The 22,803-nt window shown below is 35.8% G+C and overlaps 1 protein-coding gene across 4 annotated transcripts in view; it reads right to left on the bottom strand.

Moving 5' to 3' along the window:
- Nucleotides 1-22,803, bottom strand: part of ARL13B (ARF like GTPase 13B) — a 50,497-nt gene that overhangs the window by 5,543 nt on the left and 22,151 nt on the right. For all 4 annotated transcript variants that reach the window (XM_072885144.1, XM_072885162.1, XM_072885136.1 and 1 more), the window contains 6 exons: nt 10,164-10,269; nt 6,688-6,890; nt 4,161-4,257; nt 2,718-2,949; nt 2,114-2,230; nt 1,586-1,654 (listed from right to left, as the gene is read on the bottom strand). In XM_072885144.1, coding sequence (XP_072741245.1) covers nt 1,586-1,654; nt 2,114-2,230; nt 2,718-2,949; nt 4,161-4,257; nt 6,688-6,890; nt 10,164-10,269 — 824 coding nt within the window. The remainder of the gene's footprint in view (nt 1-1,585; nt 1,655-2,113; nt 2,231-2,717; nt 2,950-4,160; nt 4,258-6,687; nt 6,891-10,163; nt 10,270-22,803) is intronic.

The following is a 22,803-nucleotide window of genomic DNA, read 5'->3' as shown; positions in this document are numbered from 1 at the left end:
AAGATGGTTTTATGATTAAGACTACAAATTACATTTTATGCACATGAATTACGCTCCTGTGAAAATAAGTATCTAGTTTTTAGAGATCTTAATTCCCCTTTAGGCATCTTTTGATTCTTTGGCAGAGAAGCTCCAAGTTCTGTTGCTTCAGAACTTCAGCAGGTACGTCCACTGTACTACATGATACAATTAGTTCAAGACAGGGTTAAGCTCAAGGATCGCTATAGTCACACTGAGCTCCTTTCTCTATAAGTTCCTCAATTAATGTTCTCTTTGTTCAATTTGTATAAGTGTTCCCATTGCTTTAGTTTGGTTATCCTCCCCTCATATTACTCCAGATGTCTCCACTTGGCTTTTCAAAATTTGAAAAACAAAAATTTAAGAAAAATGAAGAAATTATAATCTAAAACTGAGAAAAAGATGCAATATGAGCATATGAAAATCAATCTTCCATGGTCTTTCAAAAATAGAAAATAGTCATTATTGAAGAGAGAAATCAAGAATCTGCTTGACATTTCCAGTTATTAAACTTATTTTTCCTATCAGTTTGTGAAATTTCAGGGACACTGGCTCTTCAGGTAAAGCAGCAGAGCCCAAGCTTTATCACTGACACCTCTCCCTGCAGACCAATAACCTAATTTTCAGTTGGAAGTCTCACTACTTCTGCAATCAAATTTATGTTGGGCTTTTCATCATAGCTGGGATGGCAGTCCCACATTCAGAGTTGCTAACATAATGCACTTAATTCAGAGGTGCCCACACGTCTTCAGCTTTCCTTCTCACAAGAAAACGCCCCCAAATCAATGACAAAAATCTTACAGACTGTGCTTTTAAAACCATCAGTAGCAGTGAACAGAAGAAATTTTAGACTATCTCAAGAGGCAACACAAGGAGTCAGCTTACACACAGCAAATTCATCTGGAGGTGGGCTATGGTTCACAGAACTACAAAAATACGCGGCCCGTTTGGGTTCAGTATTATGAAGTGATTAGCACTTCCAGATCAGATCATAAGATCAGTGTGGAAATAAACAGGCAGCTTAGTGCAGAACCAGCCAGCATGTGGAAGAGCCACTACGGATCCCAAATTAATAAGCCCTGAAATATCCTCTCTGCTGAGTGCCTCGGACTTCTTCCAGTGTCCAGGTAACTCAACTCCTGTCCCCATTGCATCAGATAATGATGAACTGTCTACATATGGATGATGGAAATACACTTTGAAAACTTTTATTTTGAATGCAATATGTGCTTGGACTCTTAAAGTAACTGGGTCTGTTACTCTTTGTGTTATGGCACATTATAATATTTAGGTGTATGCTGCTGTGCAAATAACTTCAGATCGTTAATAGCGTCTAATAGCCCGTGCCACTTTAAACTTCATAAGGGAATCTAAGATAACTTATTCTTTTTGCTAAGACTTGAAAAATCAAAAAGATGCTTTCTACTAAGCAAAGGGGTTAGGCTTTTGGTCAATGAAAATTGGCATTAAGAAACTAAAAAAAGATGAAGAATGAGATGAATGTAGAAGTGAATGAACAATGGAGAATGCTTTAAAAAAATACAAAACCCAATATATTTTCAATTACCAGCATGATGTGTTTCACCAAGAGGCTCAAGTTTTCGAAGTCTATTAAGTTTGGGAGTTCCCCAGCCAACTAAAGGAAAACAAAGACAGTCAAAACACGCCACGACTGCACTGGATTCTGATAAAATGTACAGAAGCCAGTTCTCTTTGGGAGAAATCAAAGCATTTAGAAATGCCAAAAGTATGTAATATATTGTATATATGGTGAATAATAATGAAATACTTTAAAAATAAACGGATTTACCCTTAAAAATATTGATTTTTTTAATCACTTTTTTAGTGAGTAGTCAAGTTTCTGACTCTTTTTTGTGAAAATAATAACATCTTCCCCCACAGAATAGATCAAATCAATACTGCTGAAAGTTCATACCATGAAGTGGGAAACTGCATCAAAGATTTCCTAGAGAGTAAGGTTTAGTAGCATATCTCTGTATGAAGACCATTCCAGTTTCATCATTCACAAATGAATATTTTAAAGGATTAATAACCACAAATTGAGACATTGATTATTGTTTTTTAGTACACTTACCTGGTGGAAGAGCTGGTGGTGGTGTAGGATTTTTGGGAACAGTGTCCTCTGCATTAATAGGTTCTACTCTGTGGCCCCTTTTTAATTTTGGCTTTTTATTTTTTTTCTTGCTGTTGTCTATACCAAACAGAAATAAAGCATTACCTATCATACAGTTATATTCAGAGAATCTCTTAGATCATCTTTTAATACAGTTGTTGGGGTGAGATACATCAGCGTTTTCAGTCCAAACAACACAAAATTATGTGAAATATAAAATTTACAAAACATCTTGCTACAGAAAATAAACTGTAAGCATAAAATATATGCAAACTTCATGTTTTAATAAAGAAATTCAGCTTAGCTTGGTACTCATGGGAGGTGGACCACATATTTGATTATGATAAAAATGAACCTAGTTTCAGCTACAGTATCAGTCACACCAACAAACACGCACTTTTTTAAAGCAGATTTTCCAATACAATAACCTAATTGTGCATTTTTATGTTTTCAATAGATTAAATTGACGTGTGGTATCATGATAAATGATAGCACAGAGGGAGACAGAGGGAAGAAGTATGTGAAAAATAACATTAAATGACACATTAAAAGGAAGCAGTTTTACCTGAGTCAAGGCATTCTGAGGCTTGCTGCTCATTCTCTTCTTCATGCTGCAAAAGCTGTGTAGTTGTAGAAGTGCATGTTTCTAGTATACTATCATTTGTATTTTGGCTACTGCTACTTGATAAGTGCTGGGCATCCATTTGTTCCTGCTCTGTTTGTGATTTCAAGACAATCGTAGCCTTTTCAGTCTCCAACCTTTGCCGCTTCTTTTCCTTTTCAATTTGTTTTTCATTCTAACAAAAAGTATAAGAAATTTTTTTAACAGCTTCTAATGCTGTAAACTGACTAATAAGACAGTAAGGTTATTTTAAAAATCAAAATATTCCTAAAATATTTTTCTGTCCCACATCTAGCATAGAAAATAATTTCCAGTATCCTGTCCAGAGGAAAGGGGTGTGGGGGGGAAACATTAACAGCAAAAGAAATGATCTTTAGGTTTATAGCCTGTTTTCTTGCTTTCTTTTTGGTCATATGACAAAAAAAATGCTAGCTATATAAACAACATCAACAGTCCTGAGCAAAAGGTTAGAAAACTCCTAATTTCTTTCTCCTATTTTTTTAAGTGTTTTAGTTAAAACAAAATACACATGCAACGAGTTTATGTATCCAGAAAGTGCTACCATGATTTGGTCAAATAAAATTGTGTCATACAGACTCAATGAAAGGCTGTTTCACAGGTTCTATATCACTAAATCACCGTCTCTGCAATGCTGGCCACTATACCCTTCTCTTCTTACTCTGTTTGTTATTATAAAACATATTATTGTGCATGTAGCTGACTTTACAAGATATATGGATATGGGTGCTTTTGTCCTGGAGAGGAGCAAATGTTTGAATTACTTACTGGAAAAGTCTCTGAGAGTTTACGTGTTTCTTGAGATTATGTTATCTCAAGTCAACTGAATAAAAAAACCAACAGTACAATAAATAAGAACTACCTGAACTCAGAAACACAGGTTAAGTAAACTTTATATATTAATATGCTTTTCATATTTCAAAGCTAAGAAAACTTTGCAATTGTCTCAGTTTTCAACAGAAAACAGGTTATGCTTAGAAATCTAAGTAGCTGAAGTAGTCAGGGAGATTTTATACGACTCACTAAAACACTTTACAAGAAACTAATAGACCTTGAATATTTTCTACTCCTGAATATCCAATAGTTTAATTAGGATATGTGTTCAGTCATCTGTTTACAATACCTTTATTTTACTGTGTCTACAAAACTTTTTGTGCCTGAATCAATAATAGGGTTTTTTCTTAACATGAAAGCATTGATTCAATGCACACAAATTGATTCAATGCCAAAATTTAAAAAATAAAATTAAATAATGCTGTGCATACAGACTTAGAACAATTCTTTTAAATGAACTATTTTTCTCATTACCTCTCAGACATTTGTTAGTAGTAGGTCTAAAATGATCCACATTTCCACATATTCTCATACCTCAGAGATTACAGCAGATATAGGCTGGAAGGGGTTTTCAGAGTTCCCAGGCTCAGGGTCTTCCTCATCAGGTACACTTCTTCCTTCTTCTCTTTCCCTTTGTTGTTGTTGTTGGGTTTATGTTGTTGTTGTTTTAGTGTTTTGGGGGGTTGTGCATTGTTGTTGGGTTTTTTTGTTGTTTTTTTTTTGTTTGTTTTTTGTTTGTTTGGTTTTTTTTTTGGGGGGGGGAGGGAATATGAACAAAGAATTAGGAAGAAGCCAAGCCATAAATTTCACATAATAGAGAACACTTACTAAGTCATCTAACTCATCCTCCAATTTATGCCAGCTGACTTTCACAATATGCTTCTGTATTTGAAAAACATTCTACAGAAATCACAATGACAGGCTTACATCAATAAAGCACAAGTATATGTTATGGCAGAGGTACAAACACATGCTGCTATGTGTCTGAAAGTTCAATCAGCACTTCAGGAAGCAGAAGCAGTTTCTGAGGACAGGATATATGACAGAATACATCTGTAACTGGAAGGTTTTGATTGTTCAACACTATGCTGAAATTTTCATGCTGAAATTTTCACCCTGGTAATCTTTTATAACAATTGTTTCAAGGTATTCAATCGTTAAAAAAACCAAAACCAAAACCAAACAACTATGTGGTGGGAAACCAGACTATCTAAAACCTGTTCTTCTATTTTTAATACACCTCCATTTCTTATAATTCTAGATTCTTCTTAATATACATAAGGCAGAACTGGTGCCAGACTGTTCAGTTTATGTAGTAACAGTTAGGGAATCATACTTGCTTCAACTAGATTCAGAAAAGTTCAGAAAGACACATAATGCTCAGTATACTGTTCTTGCACCAGCACTAGTTATTTTTTATGTACCAGATCTTTATGTAAGAAATACTAAATTACTGTGTATTAAATAACATCTCATTAATAAAGTATATGCTCATCAGATACTTTTTATCAATCGATCTGATGGTACTTGCGCATAGGAAGTGACTGTTACACCTACTTTACAGTTGCAAGTACTGCAAGAGGAAGTAACCCCATTGTTCAGAGGCACAGATGGGAATGAAAAGGGGGTCACCTATGAAACCATACTGCTTGCAAGGAATGGCCACTGCTATGTTAAAATTTATTAGCACTACCTTTCTCTCTGGTTTTCCATTTGGAACATGACGATTGCTACTAACATATTGTGGAGGAAATGCACTTTGAAAAAACATTCAGGGAAGCAAATCCAAACAAAAAGCAGTCTGAGGAATTATTCAAACACAGAATGAAAAAGAATTACACTTGAATCAAGATTAACCTGTTTCTTATGGTAAGAAATCGATTTGATGAAAAACAGCAAAATGAGAGTTAATGCCATCTCTCATATCTGAGACAAGCCCTCAGCTACAGGTAAAACCAGCAGAAGTTACTAGTTAGCTTTCCTCTAAGACACAAGAAGTTTAGCAAAACTTTAAAGCCTTTAATCCAATTCAGACTCAACCAATTCTTCCAGTGAACAAAAACAATCAAGATCACTGAGCGGGAACAGAATACATGGAAAATGCCCATATCATCAGACAATCTCTTTGAGACATGTTTCAAAGTCAGTCCTCCTCGCTTCACCTCTCAACATGGCATAAACCCAACACAATCCAACATGGTCAGAGGGTTTTGTCTATGCAGAGACATCTGGCAGACTAATAGCATATGATTTTTTTTTTAAGTTTGTGAAATATGTATGAAGACTGTGTCAAATTCCAGGTGTTTAAGATGTACTTAAGTAATTTACTTGCTGAAGTAAACCAAATCAGCAAGAGTACAAGCCAAGACACTTCACAGTTACTTCTCACAGTAACTGAGAGTCGCAAATCTCTGCATATATAGGGCAGATGGGGGGACAGGGATGCTCAGCGAATTTAAGAATGGCCCAGTAAAATTATTCACATCAGTCTCTAATAGGAACCGTGGTGGGCTGCTGATGATGACAAAGAGCTTTGAAGGGAAGTAATAAATCACTTATCCTTCTTGCCTCCCTGCATCATCTTAAGTCTCTCCATGCCTCACCTGCTGGATATCCTGAAGTTTATTAAGCATAGTGTTGAATAAAGTTTCACATCTAGTGTTTGATATTCACATATGGGTTACAAAGTCTAACTTAAGTTAATAAATGTTTATTTTAGAACACACTTGAAGGTAGCTTAAGGTTAATTTATTTTTTAGGTTAGCCTCCTGTGAAGTTATATTACCAAGGCCAAATTTATTCCACAACTACCTTGCAATTCTCATTCATGGTACATTTCCAGCATAGAGCGAATAAAATAAAGGGGATGAACCAGGCAAAAACTTGTACGTCTTAAAGAAAGGCTCTAGCATTCAGGTCCATACTTTTAATAAGGAGAGTCTTGGCTTCTAAGCTTTAAATCCTTGACAGCTTGGTTCCCGTAAGGTCTATGTACAGGAATGAATCAAGTGTCTTAGAAAAAGGGAGGAAGGGGAGGTAGGAGAAATTACAGAGAGAATACCTTTCTTCTCGTATCCTTCTCACTCGCTCAGCTCGTTCTAGTTTCTTTTGTTCTTCATATGCTTTTTGTTCTGTAGTGTCTCTTTGGATGCGCTCATTTAAGGCATCAAAATCTTTTGCTATGATATGTAGAAGCCAATATAAACCCTTTTTTATTGATTTATCAATTTTTTTCCCACAGCCCATGATAGCTGAACAAGGTTCCTGTAAATATAAGGAGAAGGAGAGGAAAATTATTTGCAGTTCAGATCACATTCCTTGACTGAAAACAAGAAATCAGCCAAACAATTACTGTTTACTGTGAAGCTTGCAAAACACTGAGAAGTATGGGAAATAAATTTGCATGTAGGTATTTTATAAATTTAGGTGCTTTTTTTGCCAAGATACAAATCACATTAGTTCTACCAAATTCCATTATTTCTAGTCCCATTTCAAAAATACTAGAATACTGCACAGAAGAACATGTTTACACGTCTATCTCTAGACATATATATATACCTGTTACGTATACACACAGCTGTTACATATACACCTGCTATGTGTTTATTTACACACCTGTTTCTATACACATCCATATGTATGCATCTATATAGAAATATAATTTATCAACCCCAAATATGTATGTTGTGTTTTGCTGCTGGTTTATAAATAGTCCATGTTATATTTATCTAGTAAAATGGAAAAAATGAGATGCAAGAGAATCAGCTTCGCTTCACTTCATGAAAGAAATGTTCAACTTGTTCATAAGCACCTAGGGAATAAATAAAATCCAGTGTGAATTTGTCAGAAAAACTGTCAAACCAATTCATTTTTTTAGATCAGAACAGGTATTGTGGATAGGGGTGAAGCAAAATATTAGGCATCTTGATTGGAGTAAAACTTTTGTCATGATATTCTCATCAGCAAGCAAGAGAAACATCATCTAGGCAAATCTATTGGAAGATGGGTGCAAAACCCATTGCTGAATTAGTTTGGAACACTTTATCTAGCTTGGATGCAACAATTTAAAGAAGTGGATTGACTGGAAGGAATCAAGAGGAGCAAAGTGAGAAAAATCAGACAAAATTGGTTATGAAAACACATCTGGTAAGAAAACATTGCAGGAACAGGAATGTTTCTCTTCAGATCAAAAAGCTTCAAGGACATATGATTATAGCCTTCAAAAACATAAGGCATAACTGCAAATAGGAAAAGAGTAATTTGCTCTTCATGTTCATTGTCAGGAGGTCAAGTATAATAGGCTTTAATTGGAACAAAAGAGATATGGCTTGATTCTAGCTTAGAACATGGAAAAGCACTAGATAACCTCTCAACATCTCTTCAGAACTACTTTCCAGTATGTTTTGGAGCACTGTATGGGTCTTTTTAAACTGTTCTCTGAATAATAATTGAATAGATCCAGCTACGTATTTGACATGAAGAAATGATACTTCACACTGATTGTGTTCAGGATTTGTGTTCATGAATGAAGGAAGATTAAAAAAGACTAACTCTCCGGTGTCAACACCTAAAAAATTCTTTGTGTTATCTTTTCATCTGACAAGCATTTAAATGGCACCATAGTCAGATATGGTATGTACAATTTACAAGAGAAAAAAATAATTCTGACCTGTTATGTCCCCCCAGAGTGCCAAACCTAGTTTGCATTTTAATACATTCCTACTTTATCTAAATTAAGGTTCAAACATGAGCGTTGTTCACTATGGAACATTACAATACTCTCTAGCAGAACCTAATCAAGGAGAAGATGTATAGGCAATAATACCTTGTTTCTCTGAGAAAACTAAGATAAAACAATAGACAGCCCTGGGGCGATTTTCTTCTTGGTTTGCACCAAGATTATTGTTGCTGTAGTTCAGTTATAAAATATAGAAATTTAGAAATATAGAATATACAGACACATTAAAAAAGAGAAAGAGGAAGGCCATTCTCACTGACACTGTGTGACAGTGAGACAAATGGCTCCTTCCATTTGCTTTAATATTTTGTGGGGAAATTTAAAGATCCAGAAGAAAACTAATTCCAAGAATAAGAACAAACAAAAGGTTTTTTGGTCCTTGCCTAATTTTATTTAAATCTTGTTTCACAACACCCCTGTTTAAATTCACCCCAGGAGTCATCATATTGAAATAACTTGGGACCACGTTTACCTTTTATGAGCCTTTTAAAGAAGCTGCCCATTTGAGTATATAAGACACTCAGCCGCTTTCAGCTAAAATGACTTACGAGTATGTGATCTAGTTTCTTAGTTAATTACACCCAAGATATAAATGGAGAACAAGAACAGCATTTTCCTGGAACATGTCATAAATTAAGTAATTCTAAAGTATTGGAAAAATACACTAGAATCTTTTAGGTCTTTTATATTGATAATGCTTTGCAAGAAAATATTTTTAAAGATTTCCCTTGGGAAAAAAAACAGTGAACTTGCAATTTTTATTTTTATGATTGCTACATATGCATAATGCAAAGTCCACTGACTGAAGAAAAGCACTCAGAGAGTCATGACATAGTGAACATAGCTATGCCCTGCTATAACTCAACTTTCTAGAGAAAATAATAGCAATATATATTACCCTATGAATTTTGCAACTCTCCCTAGGGAATTAAAAGTCTTTTTTAAATTTTAAAACCCGAATACCAGCTGGAATGGTTTTGCAAAATTGCCTTCTAATTTTGGTTAATAACAGCATAACTCTCATTATCTTTAAAAATGTTTCTTATTGCAATTATAAAAAGATTATAAAAGTGAAGCCCCTGAATATTTAAATAACAAACTGGTTGATTAAAACAAAGGCTTAAAGAAAACTTCAGGGACTACTGTTTTGGATAAATTATCTGAAATATTGACCAATATTAAAAAGCTTTCACACAGATTTCTGGTTTTGACCCCCCCCCCAATGACTGTGAATACTACATCTGAAATGTAGTTATTTTAGGACAAATATTAACTAGCAATTAGCTCTAACAGTGTTCTTTGGTGACTGTTGTGCTGGGAATTAGATGCCCTAGGAATTAGATTAAGTTCTCACTGTTTGCCAGATGGTGACTCAGACTAAACGATGGTTTTAGCTATGAAAAGAAATGAGACAAACATCATATCCAAACAGTGATCCTTCTTGAATGTCAACATAGGCAAATTCCATTTCCTGTTTCTTTTTAAAAAGGTGGAATACTAAACTTGCTGTCCAGTTAAACAAGTTTTAAACCACATCAGTAACTGATTATTCTTACATGGTTTCAGAATGCACCAGCAGGTACACTTTGAGGATCGTTGTTATAAAGATTTCTTCAAAAGATCCAGAAGCAGAACGTCAACGTGAACAGTAGAATTGCTTGCAGAACAGATATATGTACTGTATCTTTGCTGGGATTGCAGGGTTTTAGATTCAGTTTTACACTCTGAGGCACAATCTCCTACCTTATTGCAAGCTTTACATATATATTAGAAAATTAAGCATCTTAAAATATACTTACAATTTGACATAGACACTTGTGTTCATTGACAAGCTTTTCCAGAGATAAAGACTCTATTACATCTGCTTCTGACAGAGCTCCTTCTCTGTCCTGCTTATTTGCCAGCCTAAAGAAAAGATCAAAAGAAACACTTAGCACCCTGACATGAGAGAGATTCTCAGATCTCTAAAAGATAAGTTTTTGACAAAAGTAGGAAGAAGGGGAAGAAGGAGAAAGTAAAGGGAAAATGCCTTGTTTCAGCTTTAATTCTTAATTGTTCTTTCTACTTAATAAAAATGTTAGTCCATGCACTATTTTCAGCAGATACTAACATTAAATAATTACTAAGGTGCTCACTAATTATTTAATATTTATTAATAGACAAAGCAATTATATTTTACAGCTAAGAAGATGGATGTAAAAGACTGTACCATTCTACATCTAAAGCTACACAGTACAATCCGTTGGAGTCTATGGATCAAAGTTCAGAACTTTGCAACTTCCCAAACCATGCGCATTTCCCTGCATAATACTGCTTCATGATCATCTCGGGTCTGCCTGCTATCCAGAATTTCTCTCTAATGCCAAATAATTTGATATGTAATGTTTTGAACCTGCTCTTTGTAAGTAAAACTTAAAGCTTGGAGGGAGGAACTTGCATGAATGGCTCTAAAAAACACACTTTATTAATTAAATAGAGGGAAGCAAAAAAAAAAAAAAGGTATTTGAAACACATAGGTTACAAAGTAAGTATTCTGTAAGATGAAGTGCCATCACGGTCTTATTTCTTAGAGATATGGTAGCAAAGAGGACTCCAAAAGAGAAACATCTTAAGTTTTTTGAGGAGTGTTATTCTTTATCAGATTTGTCTTCCATATACTCTGTAACTGCATCCAATGCTACAGCCAATAATGTGTGTTTTTCAAAAGGCACAAACCAGATCTGTTTTACCACCCAAAGAATGTTATTCATTATTTCATACTTTAATATGGACATACACCCTGAAGCAGAGGCTGTTATGTTCCTTTCAACACTGTTATCAATAGCTACAACAAAGATAAGAGGGGTGTCCAGAATTATAAACATCCCAAATGCTTAAGTTCTTCACCTCAGCAAACTCCTGGTGATATCACATTCTAACCACAGAAATGAAAGTTACTTCCTTTTATCAAGACTAATTTTTTAATGTTTCACTGAAAACTCCTCTATATATGAGATGAAACTGGAAAAGATTCTGATCTAAAGCCCTAAAAGGTACGTCACAAACTACATGTTAGAAAAGGCAAGGGTAATTGCTAAAACCTGTATGGAACCACCTCTCACAGAAAGGCAAAATCTTTTCCCTTATGGGGATTTCTCTCAGCTATCCAGGTAATAATTTTCATGAAACTCACAGGATTTGACTGTCCTCGAGACCTCAATTTCTTGATTAAAATGGATTTAAATTGGTAAACATCCACGAAGGTAGGATGGATTAACAAGGTAAGTTTACCTAAGTATTTAGGAATGTGTTAGCCAAGCAGATGCATCCCCTAAGAAGAAACTTAAAAAAGAAAACTTGCAGTCATGTTGGTCAATGGTTTTCTGAGTTCACTTACAAGCAAATTTTAATAACAAATGGAGAAATTTAGATAGAAATCCAAAATATATATCTTAAACAGACCAACAAAGATGACAAAAAGAAACACATAGGAAATCATTCATGTTTCTTGAGGGTCTGAGAGTTTTATAAGGAATAAACAAAACTTCACAAAACAGGTCAAGTAAAAAAAGAGTTGTTCCCATCTTCCATAAAAACTCTTTGTGACAATAGGATATATGGTCTTTCCTCTCCCATTACCTGCTTTTAATTAAAAGCTAGTATGGTAAAACTCTAGGAACTATGAAAAGATATTAAATAATAGTTTATGAGCAATAGACTACTTGTGTTCAAAGTTACTATTTTTCAGCATGAAAACTGGTACTGTTTGCTTTGAACCAGTGTAGACCATTTTGGGATATAAGCATACAATGCAATCTTATTTTGCACTTTCTACAACAGTAATAATCCAAGCTAAGTGCAAAAGCTGCAAAGAGGAGTATTGCATAGCATTAGGAAATCTGAAAATTGCACTTGCCTCTCTGTAACAAAGGAATTCCACTAAAATAATGTTGTTCTGAAAGTTAGCAACCCTTCCATTATATGAGAACTCTGATTCAACTTTCTGGATAAAATCACCAATATTTGGCTTCTGTGAATGCAACAGCAGATGGTTTTGGAACCAGACATCATAGCCTTTCTTCTGAAATCCCAAGTCATCATCATTAACTCAAATGGCTTTTAAGGAATGTTAGGCCAAAGCTTGTACTTTGGATCTATCATACTCCTTGCTGGGAAGAAACAATGGTAAGAATTCACTCCATAGTTAGCAGAACTTGTCAGCACTTCAGTTTGACCTGAGACCTTATTCCTTCCTATTTTCCAGGATCACAGTATGAAAGCCTCAATTCTTAATTATTTTACTCCCAAGAGAGTTTTTAGCTTCAAAGAGACATAAAAAAACAAGCTGTGGTGCATCCACGGCTCAAAAAACATTCCTTGTTACCATTAACCTCATGCACTATGATTAATTATCTAATCTTTCTTTTCAAGAAGAGTTTATGAAGGAGACCATAGAAAGACAGCTTCTCAAATGTCCATTCTCTATCAATCTTCATCAGTTTTAACTGTTTGTGGTCCTAAAGATTCACTTATTTATCATAATCTTGGGGATAAAAACCCCTACATCCTACTGATAATCAAAACTTTTCTGACTTGCCTGCAGAGCTAGAAAGAGCATAAGGCTCTCCTCCCCGCCCCTCCTTTGATAATCCAGTCCCACCTCTCAACCAAAAGAGTACTTCTACAGTACTTTGTATGATTTAGTGCAGAGATTCCCTAACTGTTGTTCAATGCATATACAGAACCTATGACATTTTCAATATGCTTATGATACTCTGGCACTATTCCTTCTCACCAACCAGCTAGAACAAGTAATGTCCTCTCAGTGTTTAGCTATGAAATAGGGCCAAAGCTAAACCAGGGAAAAACTGAAATGAAATTAAAGAAAACTATAGAAAGTAATTAAAAGATTGGAAATTATTATCTCAACTTTTTTTTTTCCCACGTAACCCACCTTTGTTACAGTCTGAAAATCCTACTGTGCTGCCCCTTAGTCTCAAAAAGCATTCCTCAGCAGTGCTGTCAATTCATCTAGATCTAATTGAAGAAAATATTTCTGAACACAGAGTTTGTTGCCACAGCCTATTCCTTTCTCACCTGAAGATTAAATAACTGCATTATTTACTATGTTATTGGACTGCACATTCTACAAAGCACAGCTGAAGCAGAATGAAATGTTGGTAAACTGCATAGCTCAGTGTGAGTGTGACACTAACATCCTATAACTTGCAGTAGCTGCTGATTTGTAACCTCTAATACCTTGAAAGGTGTAAGATTTGTCTTTTTGGTCAATTAGCTTCCATTTTCTCCACAGCACTCCTGTTGCAATACTGACTGTATTCAAAAAATACAGCTGAAGTGCTGTGTCTGGAAAAGTAGTATATCCAAATAGCTGTCTCCACCTTATGCTCCCCAAGAACTGAAGTGGTTTTGCACAGGTCATACATTTCCTGCTGTACACCCCTGCCTGCTTCAGCCTTTAGGTCAAACTTATAAATGGATTTAAAATATTTTTAAGGTACTGCCTGTGATATAGGGTATTATTATGCTGGATTTTTTTCCCCCCTTTCAAGTAAATGTATGAATGAGTTAGCCTTGCTTCCTTTTTCCTTCGTGCTTCAGCGTAGAAGAAAGCAATCCCTGCACTTACACTTGTGCTTCATAGGTAGGTAGTGCTCCACTCCCAGCTTACAAGGCCTCTATCTACTAGGGAGCTGCTCCTAGACGCTTCCTGCTACTGGGCAGCTCCAGCAGTGATCCGCCTCTCAGCAAGGCTGGGTTTCAAACAGGCAGAACCAGATTCCCCAAGTAGAAAGTAATCAATTTGCCTGTCTACTGTAGTTGAAGAAGTCAGCTTCTCTCTCACACCACCGCTCCTGAGGATGAACCCTTGGACAATTATTTAAGAACTAGAAGCAGAAGGCATGCAGAAAATACTTAATGGAATGTCACTCAAGACACATTACTTAGGCAAATATTCGAAACAATGTTTTTCAGATTATATTGAAGCTCACCCTCAGGACTTCCTCTGTAAAGGATAAAACAGAAAGCCACCAGCACAAGATTAAAAGGTAAAGACTTTTCTTTTACTTAATGTTTATAAAGTTGCAAATATCAGGAAAAGGCTGTGTAGTGTGGTTTAGAATGGAAATGTGCCTAAGTGTCAAGACATACAAATAATGGATGTTGACCCTGCAAAGAATTGGATATTTCTCTGGGTGAATATAATCTCGGAGCTCTGCTGCTCATGCACAAGAACACTAGGTTTTGAGGCAAGTTTTATGCTTAAAACGTCCTTCTTTAGGGAATACGTCAGAGTTATCTTAAAGAATAGACCTTGATTTTAATTTTCCAAGTCAGTAGAACTTCATATATAGCAATTTTTCATGTTTAAAAAACTGTAGGAGGTATACATCAAAACATACTTGAAAGCACAGCAGAGTGTCTGTTGGTTTATCACATTAAGTTTGCTGAGTGAGAAGCTTTCACATATAAAATCATGCTTGGCTTATTTCAATTTCACATAAAGTATATTTGGAACCTTCTTAGTGTAACAAACTTTCTTTACGCAGGAAATAAAGAAAAGGTAGGCACCAACTCCTTTTATATCAAGTAGGAATTTTTAAGCAACTAGAGAGCTTTTGAACTTTATTTTAAGAGTCATGGGAAACAATGTGGAAAGGGAGTGTATGTGTGCCTTGGCACAACTGACATCTACAGTTCAATAACAATATTTCTCTTAGAAGCCAGAAGACATGCCAGACAAAAACAAGGTCTGAATGCCAACTATGTGTGTTCCTTGACCTGTTTCTAAAATGTAAGTTACTGAGCAAAGAGGAAAAAGAAAAAAAATAATCAGTGTTAAAGTTTACTTTACAATCCAAAAGATTTGGTGAAAAAAAATCCAGTATGAAAAGGACACATTTGTATCTCAGATTTCATCAAAAATCCAAGAAGCATTACAGAAAGGATTTATTTGGGAAGAGGGTATTTTGTGTGAGGGTACGTGCACACACATGTGTTTGTTTTCTTGTTTGGCAGACTTGGAGTTGGTTTTTTTTTGTTTGTTTTGGTTTTTTTACACACTGTTACTTTCCAACTTACACATTTCTCTCCACTTGTGTGGGATTCTCATACAGTAACATAACACTGAAAACTAAATACTGTAGAGGGTACACGCTGGGGGGGGTAATCTGTAAAAGTGTCTCAGAGATGCTGCTTTTGGGGTTAAGTTTAATCAGAGTCACTTATCACAAACAAAATTTTGGGTCAAACCTCCATGGTGGCCATCAAAATTAAGAAAGAGCAAAGCATCCCTGAGGTCAAAATATTACAGTATGAGAACTTAGATTAAATCAGATTAAAAGCAACTTAAAGAAAATGTATCTTTATGAGAATGATTTATCTAAGATCAAGAATGTTAGTCTTCAAGGCTACTTCAAGAAGCCATAGCTTTGAGTGACTGAATTAGCATTCCTGGGAAAACAAAGAAGAGAGAGAACCTTTGAATTTAACAGCAGTCTACACAAGGGAAAGAACAATGCCGTATTCTTCAGTCTATGGTCAATCTTCAATTTAAAAATGCTGTTCTACCTTTTTTCCTTCAGAAATTTCATCTCTCATCTATTAACTTTTTTCTTGGGCAATCCTGTCAACAGCAATCAGTAGGATGTTTTATCCTAGAGAAGTGAGGCCTCAGCAGATACAGCAAGAAAAGGTTTGTTAGCCTCTACATTTTGCTTATGTTAACATCCATGAAAATCAAACTCCTGATACACAAACAGGCAGAAAGTTGTCAGTTTGTCAGATTGTTTTGTTTGTTCTTTCCTCTTCAATTACTGCCAGTTCATTAGCTTTTCGAGGAAGTCACAGAAAACAAAACTCTTAATATTTTTGACAAACAAGCAGATAGGAGAACTAGCCAACAGTTTCAGGCCTCCCATGGAGACCATAAGGCACTCTAAGATTAAGCTCTGAGCCCCCTCTTTCTGCACACTTTTTGCAGATTGCCTTTAAAAGCTTTTAACTACACTGAAATAATCCAAATGGTGGGTGTTAACAGATCTTAAACTACATTCTTCTTTAGCACTCTAAAGCCCCTGCACCTTCTGGATTGTTGACAACAATTACAAACCCACCAGTAACTTTTTACTGATTGACACTAGGCTCTTTCTCAAATAAGCTGGCTTATTTCATTTCTCTAGTTTGCTTTTCATGCCTTCAATTCTTACGCAAAACAATCCTTTGACTGCTAGGGTAAGCTGTACTGAAAAACTGGTGAATAAAGTGCTACAAGATTATCTGCCTGCAAACATAAATTAAGAGTTTGCTTTCATGCAGTTGCAGCAAGATACAAGAGACATTTCTCTAATTCGACCTTTTCCCTAAACAGTTCCTCCAGGTCACATTAAAATAACAGTTAGAAACTCATCCTGTTTATAATATCTCTACGCAACTCTAGAGCAACTTCATTCTCATACTACCTTTTGAAGTGGTCACAAGAATGTCAACAATTATTTGTTTCATTTTGGTTAAGTGGCCTCATTCTCACCTCAGGTCTGAATCATCATATTCCTATTTACTGAAAACATATTTCTCTGACACACTCTGCTCTGCTATCAGTTTAATCATACCTATTGATCAAATAGGCTGCATACAAAGAGATGTCTGAGCTCACATCGAGAATATTAGGTTCAGCTTCCACATGTGTAACTCCAAAAGTAATGACAATAAATGATATTGCCATATATTTTTGTAAGAGATTTTAAAAAAATACAAATATTAATTATTTTCTTATACTCTATTTCACCTTGATATGTCAATACTTAGGCAAACATTAAAGTTGTTTAGTCAAAGTTGCCTATAAGACATGTTTTTAAAAAAGCTGCCTGGAAATCCTTACATTTTTTACAGGTGAGTTCCAAGGCTGTGATACATAGCTATATGGTCTGACAGAGATGAAATGGGAATGCAAAGTAGGTGGGATGTCGGACAGTACAAATTTTGAGCCTGCAATTCTACTGTCAGGAAGATAAAAATCTTGAACCTGATTTATAGCAATACAAAGTCGCTAACTAGGAGTTCAAACTATGTATCCTATTAAATGGAAAGAATTTCACCTGTCCTCTATCCTGTTGCAGCCCTTTCTCTTGGTCCTAATTTTATTTTCAAATACTGCTTTAAAATATATCAATATTTGGGCCTTAATTATGTGATCTTTTGGCAGAGGAGATTATGATTTTCTTTCTGGATTCCTGGGACCTGTAGGTGGCCATCATATTTGCACCAGCTAATTAAGTGAAGGTGCTGATTTCTAGTATTATTCTTGCTGAAAATAAACAAATAAACCCAGGTATCTACAAAGTATACATTTACTTCTCTCTACTGCTCATTTCTGAGGTCTCTTAAAGAGTACTACTGACAGTAAATCTCTAGTTTAATAGGTGAAAACACCATCAAAACATTAAATAAGTTCTTCACTTTTGCTTTTAATCAAGGCATACTCCATTCCCTTACCAATTACAGAGAATAATGTACAGACTAACTGATTTGCAGAGTGAGATCATTGTTTTGTCAGTCAGGACTTGTAGGTGCAGTATGCGTCACCGTAACTGTGACTTATGTCAGTGCAAAAGTATGAACTCACCACCTTCCACTACCCAAAGTATCAGTAGGGAACGTGAGAATTGCTGTCTGTACATGTGGAAGTGGTGGTAGATGCTTTTCCTTAAGTCTGTGGCATCTGCAGCCACACACTGGTAACAAAGGTTCCAAAACTCCAAGGTACAATCTCAGATTTGCCACTGATTCACTGTGCATCTTTGAACCAAATACTTAATAAAATAGCAACAAAACCATGTTTTTCTAATTGGAACGTAAGAGAAGTACTGACAATTGTAGAAATTTTGAAAGTATAAAAGCTTGTAATACAGATGATTCACAAACTGCTATATTCTCCCACTCCACTAATGCTAAAGTTTATACCTTGTATCGTTCCCGTCTTTTCTCTCTCAGGATTCTTTCCCATATCACACAACACCACACAATCAACACAAGACAGCTACATCTCCGACAACATGATTGTGTTACAGATTTCTGGCCAAATGCCCAAGAACATCTGAATTATTTTAAGTAACTAAGGTCTATTTTCCCCCTCTACATCCCCCTTGGAGGGTTTACTCCAGCAGCATGATTTGGTTACACTTTTCCAGCAACTTTGGACTCATTCTTACCCATCTTACGAACTCCTTGAATACTCAGACCTGTTTTATTCCATTTGAATCTCATGTTTTCATTCAGTATCAACATTTCTCCACCTCCCATGATCTATTTCACACTAATTAGAGAACTCCCAAGCTACTTTGCTTCAAATGCACCATTTCTATGCTCCTGCATATTGGTCATTTTGGGTTCACTGGGTAGCCTTATGGCAGTTATGGTCGGTAACATTGTCTCAGGGGGACAAGCAACCTGATTGTATTTCCTCAATGTTACGTAGTGGGCAATGCCAGAAGCAACATGCTACAGGTTATTTCCCAGAGACAAAGGCTGAAAAATACAAATGACCTTTGCATATTAGTATTTTTTTATATTAAGAATGAGATACCCATTAACACTTAAGTCCCCTGTGCTGAAAATGCTACTGATTTTGCACTATCATATCGTATATACTCTGATACAATTTAGCTACCTTCCACATCTAATGGCATCTTTTTTTAGGCTCATACCAGAGCAAGCTCTCTGCCTTCGGTATTTTCGTGTTGAACCACTCCCACACTTCCCACAAACAGAAATTTGAACTTAGAACTATTTTTAAATATGTTTTTCCAAGGACTAATCCTTGGTTTAAGCATGTTTGCTTACAAGGTATTTAAGTTAAAGGAAAATTTTTAAACAAAGGAGAAAATAAACGTAACCTGTAGCAAGATTGCTTACTTTAGTTACTTAAGATATATCTTCAGGTAATAGGGCAAGATTCCAAAACACCATCAAAGAAGTTCCTTCCTTTCTTGTGAGAATATACGAGAGCACAGCCTTTGGAGCAAACTGAAATTTCAACTCAAACTGAAATTTCAACTCAAACCCCTAGTTTTCCCCACAGACTACTATGAGTATCTTAAACTGTAGGTATTTAAATGGTATATGTGTCTCACTAATTTTTTGTTGCTAAACTTAAGACACTTAAAGCAGTAATCAAGTTCCAGACCAGAGTATGACTCCAAACATTACTCGGAGCCATTGTACTCAAAAATAACAGTTATATGGGCTTGTTGGCACATTATAAAAGAGCTATAATGTAACTTCACTGCAGCCTGGAAATGGACTAAAAGAAATAATAATAATAATAATAAAAAAATTACTGGTAACCTGAAATTCCTCTGGGACATGTTTCTTCAAAGTGTCCTCTACCCCGTGCCTTTAATTGACTCATAAAAAAGAAACAGGAAAACAAACTGAGCCTTATTTTTGTTGCAATCATAAAAAAAAAAAAGTAGCTATTTCAGCAGAGGTAAAGAAAGGAGTATGATGCAGAACACAGATCATACATCTCAAAAAAGCTCTTAAAAGAGAGAATTCTGTCCCTTGATTGTCTGCAAGTCCTCTTCTCCTGGTAGACTGCAGTATGTTAAAATTAACGTAAGAAAGCATGCAAATTGCATCAAAGATCAAATACAAACAGAGCCTTTTGTGTCAGGCATTTTAATGAAAGTGCTGAATAACCAAGAAATTGTGAATAAAACTATGGAAATTAAGAAAAACAGGAGTTTTTTGGTAAGTCGGGAGGTGGGGAGGAAATAAAACAATTCATCAAAGCCAAAGAAAAAGCCATTCAATCTAATTACAACCAGTAACAAGAGTTCCATATGATCAGCTTACCTACTTCACATACCCATTTATGCCTTTTAACTTAATGCAGCCCAAATCTCATTTTTGGATGTTGGCTCCATGTCTACTGATAAATTAGATAGGTGGAAGAATATTCTATGTGGCTGCTTTGCAATTAAGCAAAAGGACCTTTCAACTTGCTTCCTCCCCCCCCTAAAAAAATGGGAGGAAATAAAATAAAAATTTTCATTTCCAACAAATTCATTATCTTTGAATTTAGGACATACTTTATCATCATGACAGATTAATAACAGTAGTCCAGTCATGAGGATCTATTATTCCCCTAGACAGTGTGCTGAGGTAATTGTCATTATAAAGACTTTCCCAGCCACATATGTCATCAGTTTGACTGGAGAGATTCATAATCCTGATGAGCAACACAGTAGTTATCAGAAGGCAAAGACTCTTGCAATACCCTTAAAATGTATTTGTCAAGGATGTGAAAATTGTGTTCCTGAACCTGTCAAGTATAAATAAAGATGCCTACCAGAAGAATAAATACAAACTTAATCACCAGTGGATCTGCATGATAAAAACACTGTGAGGGGCAGGGGGGGAAAGCCTTTTAGAAGATAAGGTATGCCAGAGTGACCAAACTGAAATGCCGCATGTGCATTCCTACTTTTTCTCCCCAAATATGTGTATGAACGCACATCAATAATCCTTGAACTCCGCGTACAACTAAGGTACCGGGCAAAACTGGGCCGGATTCTTCCTCCTTTCCCTTCCTTACCCCTGCCACCTCCTCCCCAAATCCATCCTGTAGCCCTCTGTTCTTTGGCTACATTTTCAATCTTACATTGCTTCAAAGTATGAACAGAGAAAGCACAGTGCCACATCAGTTTGACTAAGTTATTGCAGCCATATTATTAGAGCAACTCCATTTCTACAGACTATCTTTTATTAAAGACCAGCTAGCAGCTTGTGATTCTGTCTCCAAACATATGGTTTCAGCATCAGTAACAGTTCAGATAAAAAGATGACACAGCAGCATGTATGACTGAAGAATGGCCAGAAACATGGGCAGAGCTCACCGATGCTCTTCAGATTTATATGTGTAAGAGCATTCAGGGCCATTTCTAAACATAGTCAATAATTTGAAGCTACAGTTTAACAAGCTAATGCTTTCCCATCCACTGATTTGTTTTGCCTTTACTGCCGTCAGTTTCTTACCTATTTAAACCCAAATTTTCCAACCTTCAATGAAGAAAAAGTCTGATGAGGACGTGCTAGGCTGTGCTACTTTATCAATTCAGAAGGATCATCTTTTAGATTTTAATCTTAGATTTTAAAAAGATTTTTATCTTTTTTTGAATGTAGGGGACACACTAAGTCACTGGAGTGCTTTCAGACCACATATTCCCTTTACTCAGCTCTAAAAGAATAGGCATATTCTCCCTTTATTGACAAAAACTTCAAGGAAATAGATCTTTCATCTCAATCAAAAGAACAACAGGACATGCCCCTATACATATACACAAACACGTAGGACAACAAGGACTCAGTATATGAACAAAGCTTGTTGTGAAACACTCAAGAAGTCAAGCCAACAATTTCCAAGGTTATCTTTGTCCTGAAGACATCCTTGTTTATTTGAAACCAGCATGTGTTTCAGTTGCCAGTATAATCAACCGCATTTATTGACAAGCACATTCAGTGGCAGGTTTTGAAGGCAAGCCCAATAGGATATAAGATATGAAACTACGGTTCAGTTGCTTACGTTCCACTCTTTACTGAGACTGGCATTTAAACATGGAAAAAAAAATCAATTAACAGCAATCTTAAGTGTTTTCTGCTTACTTCTTTGCAAGTTTGATATTTGAGAATATTTGCAGATTTGCAATTCTGCTGTTTTTTTTCCTCCCAACCCCACCCCAAGGAATACAGCTACTTCAAGATCAATGCACCCAAAACATTGAAAAGTAGATGTCAATCATTAATGGATACACAAATTGAAGATGAAGCCCAGTGTAGTTCTTGTGCTCCTGTGTTTAACTTACTTTCAAACCACAGGAGATTAATCATATGAAAAATTGGTAACTGCCCTTTTGAGAAATTTTACTGTGTTCTGAAGGAGTAACTGGATGACTGCACGCACGTTTTAGAGCTTTTCAGTAATTACTTGCATTCTCTTAGATACAAGAAAGTCTTGCCACCTCACATAAGCATTAATGGTGCCCTTATAACTTGCTTTTAATCACAGGCTTGTCAAGCCATGCTAAATTAACATGGGTCAACAGATGTGTTAGGCTATACCAAAACAGATTTTCAGGTCACTTCTCTGAAGCCTTGTTTAGCACTCCTGGTTCCTTTCACATGCCCCAGACTGAACTTTCCCTGCGGCAGTCTCAGTGGTGCCAAGCAGCTCTGAAACATTCCTAAAGAATGTTATCTTGAAGAAATTGCCTGACTTCTGCTGTAGGGAGATAAACAGCAAGTTAGGCAATGAAGAGGAATTACTGTAACAAAATTAATACACATTGCATTTTTCTCACCCCAAAGCAGTGTTTTCCAATAAATTACTTGCAAGCTTGCCTGATCACAAGTCTCAGTACATTACGGTAACTTCTAATG

This window comes from Ciconia boyciana, chromosome 1, assembly GCF_034638445.1.
Source record: "Ciconia boyciana chromosome 1, ASM3463844v1, whole genome shotgun sequence".
Taxonomy (NCBI): Eukaryota; Metazoa; Chordata; class Aves; order Ciconiiformes; family Ciconiidae; genus Ciconia; species Ciconia boyciana.
This window is presented reverse-complemented; position numbering and strand designations above follow the sequence as displayed.